The sequence below is a fragment of the Oreochromis niloticus genome, linkage group LG19 (assembly GCF_001858045.2).
Source record: "Oreochromis niloticus isolate F11D_XX linkage group LG19, O_niloticus_UMD_NMBU, whole genome shotgun sequence".
In the NCBI taxonomy this organism is placed as follows: Eukaryota; Metazoa; Chordata; class Actinopteri; order Cichliformes; family Cichlidae; genus Oreochromis; species Oreochromis niloticus.
This window is the reverse complement of record NC_031983.2, coordinates 14528730-14549935: the sequence shown is the minus strand read 5'-3', so window position 1 is coordinate 14549935 and position 21206 is coordinate 14528730. Positions and strand designations below refer to the sequence as shown.

Here is a 21206-nt window from a genome sequence, read left to right as displayed (position 1 = left end):
CCCACATCCACCCATCTACATTAAAGGGACGGCTGTGGAGCGTGTGAGCAGCTTCAAGTTCCTGGGAGTCCACATCTCCGAGGATCTCATCTGGACGACCAACTGCTCCAAGCTGGTCAAGAAGGCTCACCAGCGCCTCTTCTTCTTGAGGACTCTGAGGAAGAACCACCTGTCCTCAGACATCCTGGTGAACTTCTACCGCTGCAGCATTGAGAGCATCCTGACCAACTGTATAACAGTCTGGTACGGGAGCTGCTCTGCCTCGGACCGGAAGGCGTTGCAGAGGGTCGTGAAAACTGCCCAGCGCATCGCCGGAGCACCACTTCCTGCCATAAAGGACATCTACAGGAAGCGGTGTCTGAAAAGCGCTGGGAAAATCATCAAAGACCCCAGTCACCCATCACATAGACTCTTCACCCTCCTGCCCTCTGGGAGGCGCTACAGGAGCCTCCGGACTAAGACCACCAGGTACCGGAACAGCTTCTTCCCCACAGCTGTCAGACTCCTGAACTCTGCCTCCTGACATCTGACCCACGTTAAACTCATGGACTGAACATACACACACCCACAACCACCTACACACACACACACAATGGACAACCGTACCCTCAAACACACAATAATAACATGGACTGAACCACCACTCACAACCACTAGCACTTTATATAGCCTCTGTAGAAATTATCCACATATCTCACTTATCTTAACTGCACTACTGTATAGTTCTGTGTAAATAATCATTCTGTACATACAATAATTTTTAATCCTACAACTGTTTATAACTTGCATAGTTCACATTTCTGTATAGCTGTATAGCTCATATTTCTGTATAGTTTTTTTTATTTCATATTTATATCCTGTTCATAGCCTGTACATAGCTTGTACTCACTACAGCCTGTACATACTTATAGTTATAGAATATTCATAACATACTTCATACCATGTACATTATAACATACCATAATAGACCCATTTCTGTAATATACTTACATATCTATATTATTGCTAATATATATTGTAATATATCTATATCACGGCTAAAGCACTTCTGGATGGATGCAAACTGCATTTCGTTGCCCTGTACCTGTGCATGTGCAATGACAATAAAGTTGAATTCTAATTCTATTCTATTCTAAAAAGAGCATTTTAGAAAGACAGAGTTTCTCAGAAGTAACAATAGACAAAGGTTGATCAATGTGCAAAAATGTACAATTTGTGGAAAATTGCAGAAAATTGTAAAGACTCATAATCAAAAGATCTGGAATCTGGAGAAATATTTTTAAAGTGTTTTAGAATATCAATGATAAACTGATCAAGTAAAATAAACATTTCATTCCTTCCCCAAATCTGAGATGTCACCTCCTGATTTATTCTTTCTGTAGGAATGGATTACAGAAAATAAAACTAAATTAAATTGAATCAACTTTTAAATTTGTCAGGGTCCTGGGTCCGTGACCTAGTGTTTTTGAGCTTCGATGTCATCATGGTTGATGACTGCTAGTGTGTTGGTTTCTGTTCTTTACTTCTCGCTTTCTAGTTCCTTTTTGTCTTGTGATCGCTAGCTCTTAGGTTTTGGTTCCTGTGCTCTTCATGTTTAGTGTAGGTTTGCAGTTTGTTACTCTTGTCCCTGTGCTCTGTGTTCCCTCTGTTCACTGTGTAGTCCGTGCTGCTGTGCCTGTCGTGTGCTTCCTGTTTTATTTGATAGTCCCTGTCCTGTGTGCAGTGTGTCTAGCTTTGCTTCTCCTTAGTCTCATTAGGTCTGATTTGTCCCAGCTGTGTGTCCACCTGTTCCCCTTCCTCTCATTGTGCTGCTTGCGTTTTATGCCCTGTGTTTCTCTCTGTTTCTGGTCACGTTGTGCCCTCACTGTGCTGAGTTTTCTCCCTTCGTGTTCCTGTCTTATTTCTAATGCATAGTTCCTGGTTGTCCTGGTTCATGTTTCTTAGTTTTTAGTTTCTTGAATCCTATTTAGTCCTAGTTTTTATGTTTGAGGTTTTGGTTTGGTTTTTTGTGAGTTTATTTTATGTAAAGTTTTCCCAGTAATAAAACTGTTGCTTTAAATTATTTATTCCATCGCCTAGGTTTGGGTCCTACAACCTTTTGTTTTTCTGGAACCCGTTTTCTGATTTGGTAATTATTTTAAAAAAATGTAAAAAAATAAATAAATACAATCTATCAATCTGTGTTGACAGTCTATAGTCTGAAAGTGTCCAAAATGTCTCCAGAAAGCTAGAAATTTACCCACAGGTGCAGAAAATCTTTGCCTGGATGATGGATTGATCAACAGAGCACAGTTTCAAAGTTGATTTATTTTTGCATGTATTTACAGTATTTATAAATTTATTAGCACAGTTGCAGGAAAAGAGAGCTTCTTAACACCACAAATAAAATGATTTTTAGTTACATAACCCAGTTAAAAACACTGAAATAAATTTCTGTCAAATCAGAAGAAAAAAATGAGGATAGGTTTCTTCCCACCTCTTCAGACTAGAGGGTAGCTTGCTTTAGAAGCAATCCCACACTGGTTGGATTTGTTCCTGCTCATCTTTATGTATCCTTTCTCTCCCCAACCAAGGCCGAAGCTACAGGAAAGAACAATTGAGCAAAATTTAGCAGCAAAAAATGAATAGCGTCCACACTAGACATAATAACCTGCATAAATAATATGTATTTACATGTGTGCGTGCGTGCGTGTGTGTGCGCGTGTGTGTGTGTGTGTGTGTGTGTGTGTGTGTGTGTGTGTGTGTGTGTGTGTGTGCACGCGCACGCGTGTGTGTGTGTGTGTGTATCAGCACTCACTGTTAATTCAAATATGAGCATTACATGTGGGTATTTACCTGTTCTTGACAAGCCAGTAGTCATGTCCATTTTCTGTACCATAACCCACAGCCAGCATAGCATGGCTGAACCGTGAGGTTATACATGAAGGCTCATCATACACTCCTAGAAATATATGTCAGTTAGACAAATGAAGCACTTCACATTTGATCGTTTTCAATTTAAAGGTTTCATGACAGTTTCCAAGTATTTTTTTTCAGTGTCTGCACCTGATTGGTAGAACTGAAACGACTCGTGAGAAGCATCCATGGCAATAGATATCGGTCCGATGGTGGCCACAGCCTCCTTCAGAGCATCTTCATTCGGACTTACATCAACATAGCCGGTACACGTGGCACCAACAGTTTCAGGGTTGTAATGGCAATTTCCTTCCTAATACAGAAAAAAAGATGCTATAATTTATTGTGTTAGTCATAATTATATTCACAAAAAGAGCATTTAGAAAACACCGTGATCTTAAAAATGTGTTTTGAAAGAAGTCAGTAAAGTAGCTAATGCTGTGGGCTTCATGTGGCTTGGAGCTAATATGTGTTTTGGAAGTACACAACTTCATACACTTTCATGATTAATAACACTGTCTGAATGAGCTGATTTACACTTCTAGTTCTTATATTAGTATTATGATTGTCAGGTAATGGTAATTATTTTTTCATAATTCTTACCTCGGCCTCATAAGGGTAGGATGCCTCAGTGTCAATTCCTCCAGTTGCTTGGATGTACTTGAAGGCCCAGTCCATCCAGCCTCCATTGCAGCCATGGTTGCCAAAGCTCTGAGAGCAGTCCACCAACTGCTGCTTACTCAGAGACACCAGCTTTCCTGTCTTCCTGAAGTTCTGACCCTCCAGTGCACCAATCTGCAATAAGGATGAGTCTATTTGAACCCAGACAATAGTTGAACAAACTTCCGATTTTACAGGATTAAAGAACACAGGGGCTTATGTACTCACTGCACTGAAGGCCCAGCAGGAGCCACACTGCATCTGATTCTGGACATCAGTGACGTATCCCTTATCCCTCCAGTCAACAGTGTCAGGTAGATCAGTACCTTCAGGTAGCCGAAGGAAGGTAGAGCCGCGGTGATGCAGAGAAGTATTGAACGAGCCAAGGCAGCCCCGGGAAACCAGTCGTTTGTACTCTTCATTTTCCTGGTCAAGAGGGACCAAATTTATCAGTTTTTAGTTCAAAAGTTTGTTTTTTGTTCCTGTTTTTTTTTTTAACCTTACAATTACAACTAAAAATATCGATGACACGTCTTTTTCTGCATATACCATGTCAGCAAATTGGGTCATCCCAAGGCGGTAGGACTTCAAACCCTGGTCTGCCAAAATGTTGTGCACTAGAACAAGTTTGCGGTTGTTGAGCCAGATTTGTTTTCGGTGAGCCTCCTCTGAGTCAGAGTCATATGACTTTTCTGCATATTAGAAAAGGAAATTATGAGAAACAGAATGAAGGAAAATCTATTAATGAATTTTAGGGAAAATGCATATTTCCCTTTGTTTCCACAGTTTTCCAAGTTTGAGCCTTGTATTGTATCTTAATTTCAGCAGAACACAATTAAAAAACAAAAGGTTTATATCAAAGAGGAGAGGCTTGTACAGTATTTAAAAAGCATAGAAAGGGATCAACAGCAATAAAAAGACTAAAAGAATCTGCTGTCTCACCAAACTTGAGTTTCCAGGCATGAAACTCCAGATCTTCCAGAGAGATACTGGCACAGCTGGATACAGCCAGAACAGCAGCAACAACAAGCAGCAACTTCATCTTGACTGAACACAAGCAGAAGAAGACAGAAATCCTTTGTGACTTACAGGAAACCACACAGGCAGTTTCGATTTTTTTTTTTAATGACAGCTTAAAACGCATTGTGTCGTAATGTTGGATGTCACTTTCATAGCGTCACACTATTCACTTTTTTTCTTCAACTATTTGTTTCACATCTCCCACCAGTTCTTTCCAAAATTAATGATTCTCTGCTTTTTTTCATTAACACATTGCTGAAAAGTGTATTCATAATTGTCTACATGTCTAGTTAACTCTACTGTAGCTACTTACCTGTACCGCCTGACTCCGTCTGACTGATAACCACCTGTGGCTGATATATGACTGTGCCAGAGGGAGCTTGTTTATTTAGCCGACTATAATATGACTGCAGTACTCCAGTCAGGTCAGGACAGCACGGAAAGAAAAAGTGTCAAGCACTGAAGTACAAAAGGGTGGAGCTAAACAATGAGAGTGAAAATAATTTTCCAAAGAGGAAGTCACAGAGTGTTTGGCTTTCCCCTCCCCACAGTGTTAACTGGAAGTTAGTCATGTGGACGAACCTTCATGACAGTCAGAATTCTTTGGGTTTTTTTCTCTCAAGTAGCTTTTGCAAATTTCTGAGGTGTGTTTGGGATTACTGAAAAAACACTCCCAAACTTAAATATGTTGTACTGTGTTTCTCTCTCCCGCAGGTCTACTTACAAAAACCATGCTGTTAGCCACAGAAGCAGTCAGTATGTGTCCACACTTTTGGAACAACATAAAATGTTTATTTTGAAATGTTTAAGCCAACTGTATTATGTCGTATGGTATATATAAAGACACTGAGTTCTTATATATAACATGTATAAAAATCCAGCTTGTCTTTGAGAAATATTTTTAATTGATGTGTCTGAAAAACTACAAATAAAATAAAGCAATTCAAACAATCAAGGGGACATATATTGAATCTACTACATGAAGCATAGTTGTAAATCAAGTTGTTTAATTAACAAGTCGCAACCTGACTTTGACCTTAGATTTGGTTTTTTGAGCAGAAATTCCTTCCTCATGTGTATGACTCGTGATTATTTCCCATCACCACAAACCAGTCGAGGCAGTCTGACATCACTCCCAGAGGTTACTTCTGCTGAAGATTTCTTCCTGTTAGGCAACTGTTGGTATACAGCAACACTAGCTGAATGATTTGATTTGCAAATCAACTGCTATTTAGCAAAATAACAATAGTTATTTGTTATGAAGACCTGTAGAGTCAAAGATTGTGATCTGGGATTTTTCTGCACATGTCAAATGACCTACGTCACCTGGCAACTAAACTGTTTGTCAATAACTTGTCCAAAATGTATGAGGCTCTAATTAAGAACTATGTATAAAAAGTTCTATAATTAAAGTCAAATGTTTCTTAAACTCAATGAATTAAAGGTGAAAGTCTGCACTTCAGTCACATTTTGAGTGTTTGATTTAAAATGATATGGATGGACAAAACCAGATGAATTGTGCCTCTGTCCAACAAATTACGTGTATGGGACATTACTCTGACATAGAGTTTGCTTCATCTGTGTAGCGAATATGTTCTTAGTCTTCTTCTTTCTCAGGTTTCTGATGCCTGAGGTGTTTACTAAGCACACAGTCAGTGTACATCTCATGGATCTTTGTTGTTTCATCCTGGACAGTGTATCTGACACTCACCAATCCTCAGCCACCTTCCTTCTGCTTAGGAGCTTCCTTGTCCTCACATCTGTGGCTTCTATCTCCTCCTTTGGCCAGGTGATTACTGTAGAGGGTATCTCACAACTGGCAGGGCATAGGTTTTGATTGCCCAGATCTTGTCCTATCCATTCAGTTGACTGACTAATAATAGCAACTTTGTTGTGGTTTCCGTTCACTGTGGGATTTCCAGGTACTTCTAGCTATTCTCAGTGTCTGGATTTTTGCCTCCTGGCAGTGGATCTCCTCAATTCTGATTACTTTCCATCTCACTACAACCTCACATTAACGCCCAACTGTACTCATTTTCTTGTTTATGTTTGCAAAATTAGCCTCTGTAGTGTAGGCAACAGATAGAGCTGTTTTTGTTTTTAATTCTCCCTCTTTTTATGTGTTTGTATCCTACATAATTGATATAACATGAGTACATTCATTAGAATCAAAATATGCAACTGCAGCAGCACAATTCTCTTTTATTACATAAATAAAATCCTCAAAAGATATACTTTTTGCTTTCTTATTTTGAGTAAATTTCAGAATCTGTACTTTAAAATTTTTAACTGAGTAAAGAAGTTGAATTAGTACTTCAGCTTTTACCAGTATTTTATAACAGAAGTATCCGTACTTCTGCCAGTTGTGGCAGGGCATGGTCCATTATGTGGCTGCGGGGGAGGCTGACATACCTGAGCTCGATCAGCTCATCACGCCTCCCCTATATTAAACATGTCGGGACCTGAGGCTGTTGTTGTGTGTAGGACGCAGCTGAAAAGCTGCAGACGTGAGTTGAAGAGACGACAACTGAATAAAGAAGCGTGCTGGAAAGTGCAAATATGTGGTCGGGTCCGTCATTCCTCTCACAACAGTATATCAAACCATGATTGCAAATCCTATCAGGATTGATCTCTGACTTGTGCTAACTTTTGTTACAAAAAGGAATGGATGAAGGTGCATTACTCAGCCTTTTTGCAAGCTACTGCTTCATTACAGGGCAAATTTTCTGATAAAACAAATGCATTATATTTCTCATGGGGGCTGTACAGGAAAAGCCAGGGATGGATCACCAGTCAACTTTTTTCTTTGGGGAACACAGAAGTATGCAAAAAATAGAAATCCCACAGGTGCTGAGCATAGTGGACTGATCAACAGACCAAAGTTTTAATGCTAAAAAACACTTCTTGGTTATTAAGCCATACACTACCAACACAGTGAAATAAACACAATTACTTTTATTAAATATCAATGTGAAACAATTTGTTTATTTATTTATTTATGTTTCATGTATTTGCAGTCTTTATGATGTTATTTCATTAAACACTAATGGAACAAAAAGAGAGCCTGTTGACACCATAAACAAAATGACATTTAGTTACGTAACTTGGTCAAAAAAAAAAATAAAGTAAAAATGAGGATGAGTTTCTTCCGACCTCTTCAGACCAGAGGGTAGCTTGCTGCAGTAGCAATCCCACACTGGTTGGATTTGTTCCTGCTCATCTTAATGTATCCTTTCTCCCCCCATCCAACACCAGCACTACAGGAAGAAAGAAATTAACAACATTTAACAGCTAAAAATGGGCTGTGTTCACACTAATAGTTCAATAACATGTAGAGACATGATGATCCGATTGTTAAGCCATAAAAAAGATGTCTTTATATATCTGTGTATCAAATATGAATTTAAATATAAGTAGGTATTTACCTGTTCTTGACGAGCCAATAGTCAAGCCCATTTTCAGTACCATAACCCACAGCCAGCACAGCATGGTCCAACATTGTGCTGCTGCAGTCGGGCTCATCATAAACACCTGCAAACACATGCCAATTAGACTGATAGGTGTAAAGAACAAAACTATTCCCATTTATTTTTTAATGTGAAGATCATTTACTTGGTACTTTCAATTGTGTTTCAATGACTGCACCTGATTCATAGAACTGAAAAGATGGATGAAAAGCATCAATGGCCACAGATATTGGTCCGATGGTAGCCACAGCTTCCTTCAGGGTTTCTTCATTAGCTGGTTGCACATCAACATAGCCGGTGCATGTAGCACCAGTAGATTTGGGATTGTAACGGCATTTTCCATCCTAATACGGAGAAAGATGTTAAAATTTCTTGCGTTGATTGCAACATATTAGCAAACACAGTATATAAAAAATACTGTGATGTTGAAAATGGATTTATAAAGAAGTCAGTAAAGCAGCCAATACTGTCGGGTTTATGCGACTTGAACCCACAGTATGTTTTGGAAGTACTGTAAACTACTTCAAACACTTTCATGCTTAATAACACTGTCTAAACGAGCCGATTTGCACCCCTGATTCATATATTTATCAATAATAATAATGAAGCTTATGTGTATGTTCTATAAGGAAGATCTGTAGTCACACATCTGTCTGCTTCCCAGGTGTTGGCATCTAATCTAAGCTTTGCATCACTTCCACTGTCACTTCTGCTGTCAAGCTTATTGTGACATGACTGGTCTGGTCCAATCATATTTCTGCCAGCATTCTTCACTCCGCATACTGTAAATCTCACTGGCATCTGTCATTTTACTTTGCAGATGCCGTCATGCACCACACCTTCTCCACATGACCACCTCTCACTCATCACTGGCTTCATTCAAGCCTCCATCTTCATCGCCACCACCATTGTCTAGATTCCAAGGGGTGTCCTGTTCTAATCCCATCTGGGATTCTGTTACAAAGGACTTCATTGTTCAAATAAAAGGTGCACGCTGAAGACAAGTGTATGTGTTAAAATAAACAGTCACATGGTCAGTCATACCAACAGACCTTCATTCCCACATACACATATACATACTTGTATCGTTTCAAACTATTGCCAAAATTGAAGGGGAATGGATTAAGGAAACACTAACCAATAGAAATGAGTTTTCAGAATTCACTTCAAACAAACAACTAACCTAATTGATTGAGGAAGGCTGGTCCAGAATTTGGGCAGTAAAACCTCAAAAGCACAATCACCTCTTGTTTTAAAATCAGAGTGAAGGAGAATTAGAAGGCCCTGGTTAGACGATCTGAGAGGCTGGATGCATTGATAAGGTGCTAGAAGCTCCGCTAAATACACAGGAGCCTGTCCACGGAGAGCCTTTTATGTTAATAACAGAATTTTAAAGTGGATTCTGAATTTTACTTGAAGCCAGTGAAAGGATGCAAGGATAGGTGTAATATGTTACTGACAGCTAGTTTTAGTTGGCAGCCTTGCAGCTGTGTTCTAAACTAATTGGAGACTAGTTATGGAGGACTGAGAAATGCATGTGAAAAGTGAATTGCAATAATCAAGTGTTAAAGTTGTAAATTAAAGTGCGTACTAAACGTTCAAAATGATTGACTGGCAGTAAAGGTTGGAGTTTCACAATATTTTTCAGATGAAGGAAACAAAACTGGGTAACCTTTGAGATATGAGTTTCGAAATTCAAGTGATGATCAAAAGTGACACTGAGGGTTTTAGCAGATGATTTGAAATGTTTGGCAAGGGGGCTCATGTACTGACTAACGTCCTTAGTGGGCTGAGGACTAGAACCTCAGTTGTCCCAGGACTGAGATATTAGGATATTAGAATGTCCTTAATTAGTTATGGCACAGAAAAATCCATTTTGGGAGGAGGGGCTACTGAGGTTGCTAGGCTTGACAGAAAAATATGTATCATCTGCATAGCAGTGATTGAAGATTCCTTTAAAACCATTGTTTAGCTGGCCCAGGGTTAACATATATAAAGAAGCCCTGGGGCAGGTGCAGATGAGGACATGCATTGATTTATATGAATTCAGAAGTATCTGTTTGATAAGTATGATGAAAACCATTTGAGAGCAGTACCAGAGATGACAACGCATTTGTGGAGCCTGCTAATAAGGGTACCATGTTCAACAGTATCAAAAGCTGTTGAGCAGGACATTTATCTGAATGTATTAGAATATCATCAGTAATTTTCACTAAAGCTATCAAGATGATGATAGTAAGGTAGCAAAGTGCTGAGGCTTGTATAAATTCAAAGATCATGATTTAAAAGGAATCAAGTGTGACATGTTTTTGACATATTGCAGTCTATTTACCTCGGCCTCATAAGGGTAGGACTCCTCAGTGTCAATCCCTCCATTTGCTTGGATGTACTGGAAAGCAGAATCCATCAGGCCTCCATTACAACCTTCATTGCCAAACTCTCCAGAGCAGTCTACCAACTGCTGCTTACTCAGAGACACCAGCTTTCCTGTTTTCCTGAAATGCTGACCCTCCAGGGAGCCAGTCTGAAATAAAAATTAGTGAATGTGAAACCAGACAACAGTTGAGCAAAGTTTCCCATGCTACAAAGATAAAGAACAGAAAGTTATTTCTACTTACTGCACTGAAGGCCCAGCAGGAGCCACAGTCCATTTGATTCTGGACATTGGTGACATATCCCTTATCTCTCCAGTCAACAGTGTCGGGTAGAACAGTACCTTTAGGTAGTCGGAAGAAGGTAGAGCCACGGCGAGGCAGAGAAGAATTGAAAGAGTGAAGGCAGCCCTGGGAAACCAGCCGTTTGTACTCTTCATTTTCCTGAGAAGAGGAACAGAGTTCATGGGGTTTTTATTTAAAGGTTCCTATGCATTCTTACATGCTTATATTCAAAATAAAATGTATTTGTGAAAGTGTAAATGGTGATGAGAAAAATCTGAATGACATGACACGTCTTTTTTTGCACATACCATATCAGCAAATTGGGTCATCCCAAGGCGGTAGGACTTCAAACCCTGGTCTGCCAAGATGTTGTGCACTAGCACATGTTTGCGGTTGTTGAGCCAGATCTGCTTCCTTTGAGCCTCATCTGACTCAGAGTCATATGACTTTTCTACCAATTGGAAAAGGAAATAGTGAAAACAGAACAAAACAAAATACATTGATAATGAATGTAAGAAATAATCTGCTAAGAAATGTCCCTTTTTACACAATTTAACACAATTAAACATATTAGGGTGAGGTCACATTTCTTTCCAAGTCTTTCCAAGGATCAACAGCAATAAAAAGACTAACAGAGTCTGCTGTCTCACCAAACTTGAGTTTCCAGGCATGAAACTCCAGATCTTCCAGAGAGATGCTGGCACAGCTGGATACAGCCAGAACAGCAGCAACAACAAGCAGCAACTTCATCTTGACTGAACACAAGCAGAAAAAGACACAGATCCTTTGTGACTTACAAAAAAACAGACAGCTTGTTCCTGATGTTTTTCATTTTTCAAATGTTTTCTGTCATAATATCTTCTGTCACTTTCATAGAATCACAGTATCTACTCTGCCCATTTTCTTTGAGTTTTTATTTCACCTTCCATTTTTTCCTCAAATGAAAGATTCTCAGGTTTTTTTTCCATCAGCATGTTACTGAAAAGTGTATTTACACTCATCTATGTGTCTATTTATCTGTGCTGTAGCTGCTTACCTGTCTCAGTGTCCATGTGTGTCACGAAGACTAACCACCTGTGACTAATGTACGTCTGTGTCAGAGAGGAGTTCCTCTATAGCCGACTACAGTTATAACTGCTGTATTCCAGTCAAGTCAGGACAGAAGTGTGCAAACAAAGCAAAAGAATGTCATACACTGAAACATAAAAAGGTGGAGCTTAGCATTAAGAGTCAACACAATTTGTTTGGCAGTGTTCCAAAGAGGAAGTGTGACTTTTTTATCCACCCCCACAGTTGTTCACTGGAGGTTCACTGGTTGAGTAACCTTCATGAAAGTCAGCATTTAGTCTTCTTTGGTCTTCAGTAGTTTTTTGCAAATCTCTTAGCTGTGTTTGGAATCATGGAAAAAACAGTCCCAGACCTAAATTGTGCTGTGTTTCTCTGTCCTGCTGGTCCAAACAATATTTTCACTCACTTGCTAAAAAGTCATATAAGCAGCCAATATCTGAGTCCACATTTCAGACTTTTTTAACAACAAAAATGATTTTGAAGTATTTAAGGCAGCTGAAAAGTAGTCCAGGATGAAATGTGTTAGCTTGTCATTGAGCAACATTCTCAGCCATCTTCAAGTGTCTGAAAATCAATGAATAAGATAAAGCAAAACAATGCAAGCAAATCCCCTCTCACAAATTTATAGTTAAACACAAGGGTATGGAAACAGAATCTACAACATGGAACGCAATTAATCTGCAATCTTAATAATAAAGTTGTTTACTTAACAAACCACAATCTAACTTTGACATCAGATTTATTTTGTTTCTTCCTGAGGTGCATGACTGATTTTTTCCTCATCACCCCATACCAGTAGAGGCAGTCTGACATCACTGACCGAGCCTAGTTCTGTTGAAGATTTCTTCCTGATAACAGATAGGCATCCAGGCAACTGTTGGCACACAGCTGAATGAGTTTATTTGCATCTCCAACTTTGCTATTTAGGGAAATAACAATAATCAGTTGTTACAAAGACCTGTAGAGTCAAAGATTGTGATTGGGGATTTTTCTCTATGTACCAGATAAGGCCAGGTGGTTGACTGGAGCTCATAGAGAAAAATCTAAAAAAAACTGAAGCAGATAAATGTGTAACTATACTTTAAGTGTCTGTGTAGATTCTCAGTTATCCAGGTGTTGGTAGTATTGAGCTCTTGAAATGAATTGTCAGAATTCTTGGCTTTTTCCAACTCCCATAAATGTTCACTAGAGTTGAGGTAGGGTGATCTGGTGGAGGAACATTGATATTAGTCAGCAACATGCTGTTGAAATGTCAATTTAATGAGTAACCACACTCCAAAACCAAGCACTCCTTGAGCTGGTCCAAAGGTCTGTAGTGAAGAAGTGGAGAGCTGGAGCTCAGCACTCCCTGGTGTTTGGTGAGGGGTCATTTTTCCTGTGAGATCTGAACTGTTTCAGTAAGTCTACACACCTTCATGTAGCAGGTGGCTAAACCTTTTTAACATGTATGTATCGCACCACACTGTAGACTACCCTAGATTGTATAGGAAAAGGTTATATGCTGGCCAAAGAACATTCCCTCAGTCAGTTCTCCTTTTTGCAGAACTGCAATCATCAGTGCTCGGCAGCGATGTGGCAGTGTCATGGTGTGGCTGAAAGCGAAAGGTGACAAATGCAAATACACTACCCACACTGCAAAATCTCCAGTGTTAAAGTGACACTAGAAAAGTGTCTATATGTGTCCACTCTTTTGAGTGTTAAATTAACAAGGACAGTGTTATATTTTAACAGTAACTTAGTCAGTGTTAAAGATTAACAGTGACTAACATTAGCAGTGTTGATTTTCTAACACTGAAAAATTACTAGCATTTTTATTTATTTTCCAAATGACCACTGGAGATTTTGCAGTGCACTAGCACGAAGATACTAGACGCGTCACACCACTCTGGACTCGACCAGCAAGGTCAAGAGGGAGATACTGCTAACTATCTCAAGTTCACTAAATTAACAAACTTGAGTTGTTATAATGCTTATAAGACTTTAGCTCTATATCAAGGTTTATTTAACTTGTACATTATTTTCTCTGTCCTTAACTTCATTTAATTAATGAATCTGAGATAAACTCAAGACTAAGAAAGAGTCCAGTCCGTTAGTCGAACCTCGGCTACAGGAGGAACAATACGGTTTTCGTCCTGGTCATGGAACACCGGACCAGCTCTTTATCCTCTCGAGGATACTTGAAGCCCAACCAGTCTACATGTGCTTTTTGGACTTGGAGAAGGCATTCGACCATGTCCCTCGGAGTGTCCTGTGCGAGGTGCTTCAGGAGTATGGGGTGTCTTGCCCATTGCTACAGGCCATTCGATCCTCGTACAACCGTTGCAGGAGCTTGGTAAACATAGCCAGCAATAAGTCAGACTTGTGGGTGATGGAGTCTGTGAGGGCTGCCCTTTGTCACCGATTCTGATAGTAATTTTTATGGACTGAATTTCTAGGCGTAGCCAAGTGGCGGAAGGCTTTCACTTGGGTGGTCTCAGAATCTCATCTCTGCTTTTTGCAGATGATGTGGATCTGTTGGCTTCAACAGGTGATGGCCTCCAGCTCGCACTGGAACAGTTCACAGAGTGTGAAGAGGTGGGAATGAGAATCAGCACCTCCAAATCTGAGGCCATGGTCCTTGGCCAGAAAAGGGTGGAGTGCCTACTCTGGGTCAGGGACGAGTTCCTGCTCCAAGTGGAGGAGTTTAAGTATCTTGGGGTCTTGTTCACGAGTGACGGGAAAAGTGAGTGTAATAGAAAATTTCTATTATTCTCATTTAAAGTATTTAAGTGCTTATGCATATGCTTAGTTGTGACATTGTAATTGACTGTTCATTCAAAGTTTCTAAAACTAAATGAACTTATTTCAGCCTCAGCAGTTGGAGAAGACAGCTCCCTTTACAGGCGCTAATAACGCCAAGGGCACAAAACAGCATACCCATTGTTCCGTTAGGTTTCATAGCGAGGCTCGTGATGTGTGGTATGATCGTCTTGTAACTTCCTCTCTCTTCCTTGGAATGCATAAAGAAGTGGGAGCACCACTTCTGTGGTGGTCAGCCGAGTAGCTTAGAGTCTGCAGAAGTTCTTTTTTTTTTTTTACACACAATGCAAATGTTCTAATCGAGTTGGCGCTCCGTATTTTGAGGGTAAAGAGCTTCGTTCAAGCGTTACTGTCTGGATTGATATATTGCTGGATGACATAGAGCACAGAGGGGGTTTTTTTGCAGCATGCTTACACATACACATGATAATAATAATAATAATAACAATAATAATAAGAAGAAGAACAACAATAAGAACAATAATACATTTTATTTAAAAGCGCCTTTCAAAACACCCAGGGACACTGTACAGAGCAAATAAGACAAGCATAAAAACTGGAAATAAACACAATAATAAAAGAAAGTTTAAGAGCATGCGGAAGTTATATAGAGTAGGCTATCTTGAACAGGTGGGTAGGTGATAATGGGTAGTATTCTGCCCCTCTGTTGTTGCTTTATTGGGTTTCTTTGGCTGGTGCATTTCTCAGGTTTCCCACTAGTGGGCAGTATTACCCCTTGAGTTTTGTGGCTTCTTCTTTAGTTATTTTGTGTGCACTACACTGCCCCCTTTGGTGATGTGTTGTAAGCAGCAGGCAAAGTTCACAGTGTGAGAAAATGCCTGGAGGAGAAAACAAGCTGCACAACTTTAAGCCCAGTTTACATCGTTGGGGAGTTTGTTGAGCCATAATCTGTAAGTAATCAATGTGTAGCTTTATTTTCTGTAAGATTTGTTACTTTCCTGTTACTTAAGAGGTTATTTGAACTTATAAGGAAAGATGTTTATGGTGAATGTAAAGCATAAGAAAAGCTATGTTACTAACTTCTGTTTTTGGTTACAAAATAAGTCGATACTGATGCTTACGTATTATTTTACTGTATGTTCACAGTCTTACAAATTAAAAGAGGAAAAAACTGTCTTCAGTTAAAGACACAAAGACAAAGCGATGCGTCCTGTCGTTCCTGGAACCATCTCCTCTTATGTTTAGCTCGCTGCATAGGTTGAATAGCCATACATTCAACTGAGGGCAGCAGAGGTAGACTCTGGGTCAGGAAGTCTGAACAACATGTCCTGAACTATCAGTAGGATTATTTTAAGAAAATCAAAGCTAGGCAGAGAGATCTGTCTCTTACAGAGGAGGGGGCACACACGAGACAAGGTCGGCATGCAGACAGAAGAGGATTTGCAGATGTGTGGAAACACATGGCTACTTGCGTTGTTACCTTAGACTGATTTTGATCACTGATATCAGTTAGATGCTCTTTGTATTTATCCACAGGTTGAGTGGTATTCACTATCCTTGATGTCAAATATCTGGACATGGCAAAATAGAACAGCACAAAGGAGTGTGTTTGTTATGTTTGGTGATGCATGTGTATCTTCATCCCTAACAATACTGATGATAATGATTCTTTTACAGAAACACCAACTACAGAATGCCCAAAAAAGTAAAACTGTTTCTGAAAAGATAAAGCAAGAAATGTTATTTAAAGAAAAAAAGGTCAAAACAAGGTCAAAGACAGGAGAAATCAGAGAGGAGAATTTCATTTTTTACTTCTAAACATGGATGCAGCCCGTATAAAGGGGATGATCTGATTGTTAGGGTTTTCTCTCTAAGCCCACAGGATGTTTACCGATTTGGTTATTTGGAACTATATAAATATATCTGAATTAACCTAAAAAGTATGTTATAGAACAGTGTGAGTGCACTGAAGGCCCACCAGGAGCCACACTGTTTCTGCTGTGGTGTCCATGAGCTGATGTTGGATGGCATGTGATCAGTTGGTTAGCTGAGCTGTATGCTAGATTAAGGCTACCAGACTTCACACACTACCTAAAAATTCTTTCTTGCTTGCTTACACTTCATTACTTTGTTCCTATACGTTTACATTCGCCAGTCAAATCATCTTTCACTTTTACATCTTTATTTTTTTTGTGCTTTTGATGAATGAGTCAGAGACAACCTTTCAAAAGCCACAAAAAACTTAAAATAAAAACAGTAAAACTGCGAATGGAAACATTAGGCAAGAAATGTAACTTTAAAAAAAAGTTCAAACACAGAGGAAACCAGAAAGGAGACATTTCTCTACAAAATGAAGTTTCCACTTCTGAAACTTCTTGCCCACAGCTGGTGGGCAAGAAGGTTTGCGGTTTGCGAGCCAAATGTCAACGAAGACGCCAGTATGTGAGGGTGTATCTCATTCCACATTTCAGACTCTTCTAGTTCATTTCGAGTTATTTAGCTCAACTTAAAGTAATTCATGTCAGCTGCTCAGCTAATATTCTCAGATGTGTCCAAAGAATCATGAATAAAATTAAGCAAGAATTGGTACAACATTAAAAGCCCCTTTTACATATTTTGAGAAGATCATAATTTATTGTTAAACACACAAGTTCTGAATGAGTGAAGCAAACAGACGCTACTTTTCTGTAATCTTTAGAAAAAATACAAATGCATAATTTGGGATCCTGATCAAGTATTCTTTCTGTCAGGTACATAACCTCATCCAGATAAGTTGTTTGTTTGTATGTTTTTTTTAACTGGTATACCACATGCTTGTTTTTTTTTAATAGAAATTCATAAACTACATTTCAGTCTATAAACTGTTGGACAAAGACACAATTTCTATAGTTTTGCTGCTGTACACCACCACAATAACATGTAAATCACCCATATTTCAGCTTTAATTCGGTGGCTAGGCAAAGATTTTAATTAACTTAAGCACCTGTTAATTAAATTTTAATAGAGTGTTTAGGAATTAGCTGCATCAAACTGGCTGAGAGTATTAGCTATATTTATACATAGACCTTATTTACAGGCATTCATTCTTTTTAAGAATAAACCGAGTCATAAATGTAGCCTAAAGATTAGACAATCTGTCTGACTTTGTTTGTTTTTTCCATCATCCGCACCAACATCTCTTTAGGTCCCATCTTGAAATTACAATGAAAGATGTTTTAAAAAAAAAAAAAAAAAAAAAGCCTCACTTGGCCATAAAACAAAAAGTATTTGTCAGTGACTTGTGTTAAGATATTCATCGTGTGTACTCATGTTGTAGAATATATTGAAGTGCATTATGGTTACTGCTGTTTAACAGAGAGGCTCTATTTTAGTTGTCACCACAAGGGGGCACTGTTTTCACTGTAAGAGCACCTATGCTGCGTCTTCACGCCCCTGGCTGAGAGTGTACCACAACAAAAGTGGCATCGGTGAGGAAAGGTTTTCCCGCGTGTTAACATGGAAAAAAATTCCCAAAATCTTTAGGATATTTTTGCCTCCGTCGTCATTTGCCTTCGATTTGATCGCTGTCGATGCTGCAATACTAAACAACTTGTCCAATTACTTTTGAGGCTCTAATGAAGAACTATGTATAAAAATGACTATATTTAAAGTAAAATGTTTGTTAAACCTGCTGAACTAAAGTTGAAAGACTGCGCTTCAGTCACATGTTAATTGTTTGATTTAAAATTGTGTGGCGGGACAAAAAAATCCCACTGATGTTGAATATCTCTGTCTGGATAAACCACTGAATGATTACAAAGCCAAACACTCCCAACAAAGAGTAACACACACAAACAAATGATTAAATCACTGTGAAATATTTTATTTCTTTACATTTATTTACAATTTTTGTATTAGTTTCTATTAAACATAAACCAGGACAAAGGGTGGCTCTTCACCCTGACAAAAATAAAAAATTAAAAAATAACATTAATGTTGATTACATCCCACTGATCTCCACCTCACCGACGAAACCTGCAAATGTAATAAATCAGTCAATAAACTGTGGGATGCACAAATATTTTTATATTAATCTGTGCACATGATCATAGGTTTGATATGTTTAAAAGGAATTGTTAATGAAATTGTTAAAAAAAAAAAATCTTAGTAGAGCTAGAAAGGAAAAGTAGTTTAATTTTCTTCTGACCTCTTCAGACCAGAGGGTAGCTTGCTGCAGTAGCAATCCCACACTGGTTGGATTTGTTCCTGCTCATCTTAATGTATCCCTTGTCTCCCCATTCAAGACCCCAGCTACAGAAAGAAACAAATGAATAAACATTTAGCAGATAAACATGTAACTGAATGTAGAGATGTAATAATCTGCATGTATTACCTCTCAGTAACTATAAGAAGGAGCATCAATCAAGTTATTTACCTGTTCTTGACCAGCCAGTAGTCATTTCCGTCCTCAGTACCATAACCCACAGCCAGCACACCATGGTCCAACTCTAAGCTGCTGCAGTCGGGCTCATTATACACTCCTAGAAATACATATCGTTTAGACTGAGAGGTTTAAAAATCAATAAATAAATCTTCACATTTCTTTCTCTATATAAGATTTTTATTTGGCACTTTCAACACAGTGTTTTACCTGATTCGTAGAATTGGAATGACATCTGAGAAGCATCAATGCCCACAGAAATGGGTCCGATGGTGGCCACAGCCTCCTTCAGGGCGTCTTCATCGCCTTGACTCACTTCAGTATAGCCAGTGGATGTGGCTCCAATATTATCAGGATTGTAACGGCATTTTCCATTCTAGTTGAGAGAAAATATTCAAATTATTCACTCACACATTTTCAAAGTATATAGCAAAGATATAAGAGATCAGAGCATTTACCAAATGCTATAGTTTTAAAGATAGATTTAAAACTAGTCAATAAATTGACCTTGAACAGATTTGCTGAGCCACTAGACGTGTTTTTTCCACAAGGTGGCAGTAAACTACACCAGTTGCATGCAAGTCTATTGATATGAATAATTGTCTTTTCATCTCTAACTCGGTCATTTGTCAAGATAATGATAGTCAAACGATGAACACTTTCAAATGTACTTTCTACGATTATGATTTATAATTTTTTTATTTATTATGATAAGCTGTGCAGCAAATTATTGACCACTGTCCTCTTTTATTACCTCGGCCTCATAAGGGTAGGACTCCTCAGTGTCAATCCCTCCATTTGCTTGGATGTACTGGAAGGCATAGTCCATCAGCCCTCCCATGCAGCCCATGTTGCCATAGTCTCCCGAGCAGTCCACCAACTGCTGCTCACTCAGAGACACCAGCGTTCCTGTCTTCCTGAAGTGCTGACCCTCCAGTGAGCCAGTCTGCAACAAGGATGAGTCAGTTTGAAACCAACAGTCAAGCAAAGTTTCCTACTTTACAATAATAGAGAACACTATGTTATATGTACTCACTGCACTGAAGGCCCAGCAGGAGCCACACTGCTTCTGATCCTTGACATCAGTGACGTATCCCTTATCCCTCCAGTCAACAGCGTCGGGCAGATCAGTACCTTCAGGTAGTCTGAAGAAGGTAGAGCCACGGCGAGGCAGAGAAGCATTGAAGGAGTGAAGGCAGCCCTGGGAAATCACTCGTTTGTACTCTTCATTTTCCTGATGAAGAAAAACAAAATTCTGGGCTTATGGGGTTTTTATTCAAAATGCCATCCTCTGTGTCGTTCTATGCTAATTGCAGTGAAAATGCTGATGACCTACACATAAAAACCTAAACAGACATACAAACATACCATGTCAGCAAAGTAGGTCATCCCAAGGCGGTAGGACTTCAAACCCTGGTCTGCCAAGATGTTGTGTACAAGCACAAATTTGCGGTTGTTGAGCCAGATCTGCCTCCGGTGAGCCTCCTCTGATGGAGAGTGGTAGGATCGTTCTGTGAAAAAGAATTATCAAAAAGAGAGTGAAGGAACAAGTGATGAATCTTTAAACATTAACAATCTAATTTCCAGTGAGAGATTTTTGTTTATTCTAGTCTTATAATGTTATACAAGCATATGAGCGTGAGCAAGGCCAAATTTAAGACTTTAAGAGCACAAAACATGATCTGACAAAAAGCTAAAGCAAAGAGGAGAGGAAGAGTCTGCTATCTCACCAAACTTGAGTTTCCAGGCATGAAACTCCAAATCCTCCAGAGAGATGCTGGCACAGCTGGCCACAGCCAAAACAGCAGCAACAACAAGCAGCAACTTCATCTTGACTGGACACAAGCAGAAAAAGACAGAAATTCTTTGTGGTGTGCAGAAAACCAGACAGCTTGTTTCTGATGCCTGTCACATCATGATGTTGGATGTCACTTTCACACTACCACAGTATCCGCTCTACGTCCTGGTTTCTTTAAGTTTCTGTTTCATCTCTCCCTTCTATTCTTTCTCAAATGAATGAATCTCTTCTTTTTCTTGTCATCATTCTGTCACTAAAAAGTGTAGTCTATGTGTGCAGTTGTCTGCACTGTAGCTACTCACCTGGCTCGATGTCGATGTATGTGCTGAAGACTGAGGTAGAAGCGCCTGTGGGTGTTGTAGAGCTGTCTGAGGAGTTCTTATATAGCCAGCTACATTTATGACTACAGTATTCCAGTCAGGTGGCTGTCAGCAGGTCATAAAAATGAAACACAAAGTCAA

The 21206-nt window shown here is 39.2% G+C and overlaps 3 protein-coding genes and 1 long non-coding RNA gene across 7 annotated transcripts in view; 1 reads left to right on the top strand and 3 right to left on the bottom strand.

Annotated features, from left to right (window-relative positions):
* The window catches only part of LOC100705351 (cathepsin L1), a 13757-nt gene extending 8739 nt beyond the window's left edge, over positions 1–5018 (bottom strand). The window contains exon 1 of the mRNA XM_025900749.1: positions 4889–5018. The gene's annotated coding sequence lies outside the window, so the exon portion shown is untranslated. The remainder of the gene's footprint in view (positions 1–4888) is intronic.
* LOC100705883 (cathepsin L1) lies at positions 2288–11881 on the bottom strand. 3 transcript variants are annotated; one of them, XM_019348881.1, is made up of 8 exons: positions 11736–11881; positions 11350–11454; positions 11008–11150; positions 3784–3981; positions 3499–3690; positions 3046–3208; positions 2836–2941; positions 2288–2580 (listed from the first exon to the last, which is right to left on the bottom strand). In XM_019348881.1, exons 1-8 carry the CDS (start codon positions 11749–11751, stop codon positions 2481–2483), a joined length of 1023 nt encoding a protein of 340 aa, XP_019204426.1. In that variant the 5' UTR covers positions 11752–11881; the 3' UTR covers positions 2288–2480. The 3 variants fall into 3 exon arrangements, with proteins under 3 accessions (XP_019204426.1, XP_003453257.1, XP_003453258.1); XM_003453209.5 differs by lacking the exons at positions 11008–11150; positions 11350–11454; positions 11736–11881 and adding exons at positions 4105–4247; positions 4498–4602; positions 4889–5025; XM_003453210.5 differs by lacking the exons at positions 2288–2580; positions 2836–2941; positions 3046–3208; positions 3499–3690; positions 3784–3981 and adding exons at positions 7516–7832; positions 8001–8106; positions 8221–8386; positions 10375–10566; positions 10661–10858.
* LOC112843052 (uncharacterized) lies at positions 5254–7684 on the top strand. Its single transcript, XR_003215161.1, has 2 exons — positions 5254–6622; positions 6662–7684. It is a non-coding gene; the product is annotated as an uncharacterized LOC112843052 (long non-coding RNA).
* Positions 7516–21206, bottom strand: LOC100689992 (cathepsin L1). 2 transcript variants are annotated; one of them, XM_019348883.2, is made up of 9 exons: positions 21048–21206; positions 20678–20782; positions 20316–20458; positions 19984–20181; positions 19702–19893; positions 19158–19323; positions 18942–19047; positions 18714–18817; positions 7516–7728 (listed from the first exon to the last, which is right to left on the bottom strand). In XM_019348883.2, the coding sequence occupies exons 2-8, from the start codon at positions 20775–20777 to the stop codon at positions 18718–18720; spliced, it is 1005 nt and encodes a 334-aa protein (XP_019204428.1). In that variant the 5' UTR covers positions 20778–20782; positions 21048–21206; the 3' UTR covers positions 7516–7728; positions 18714–18717. The 2 variants fall into 2 exon arrangements, with proteins under 2 accessions (XP_019204428.1, XP_019204427.1); XM_019348882.2 differs by lacking the exon at positions 7516–7728 and adding an exon at positions 18364–18541.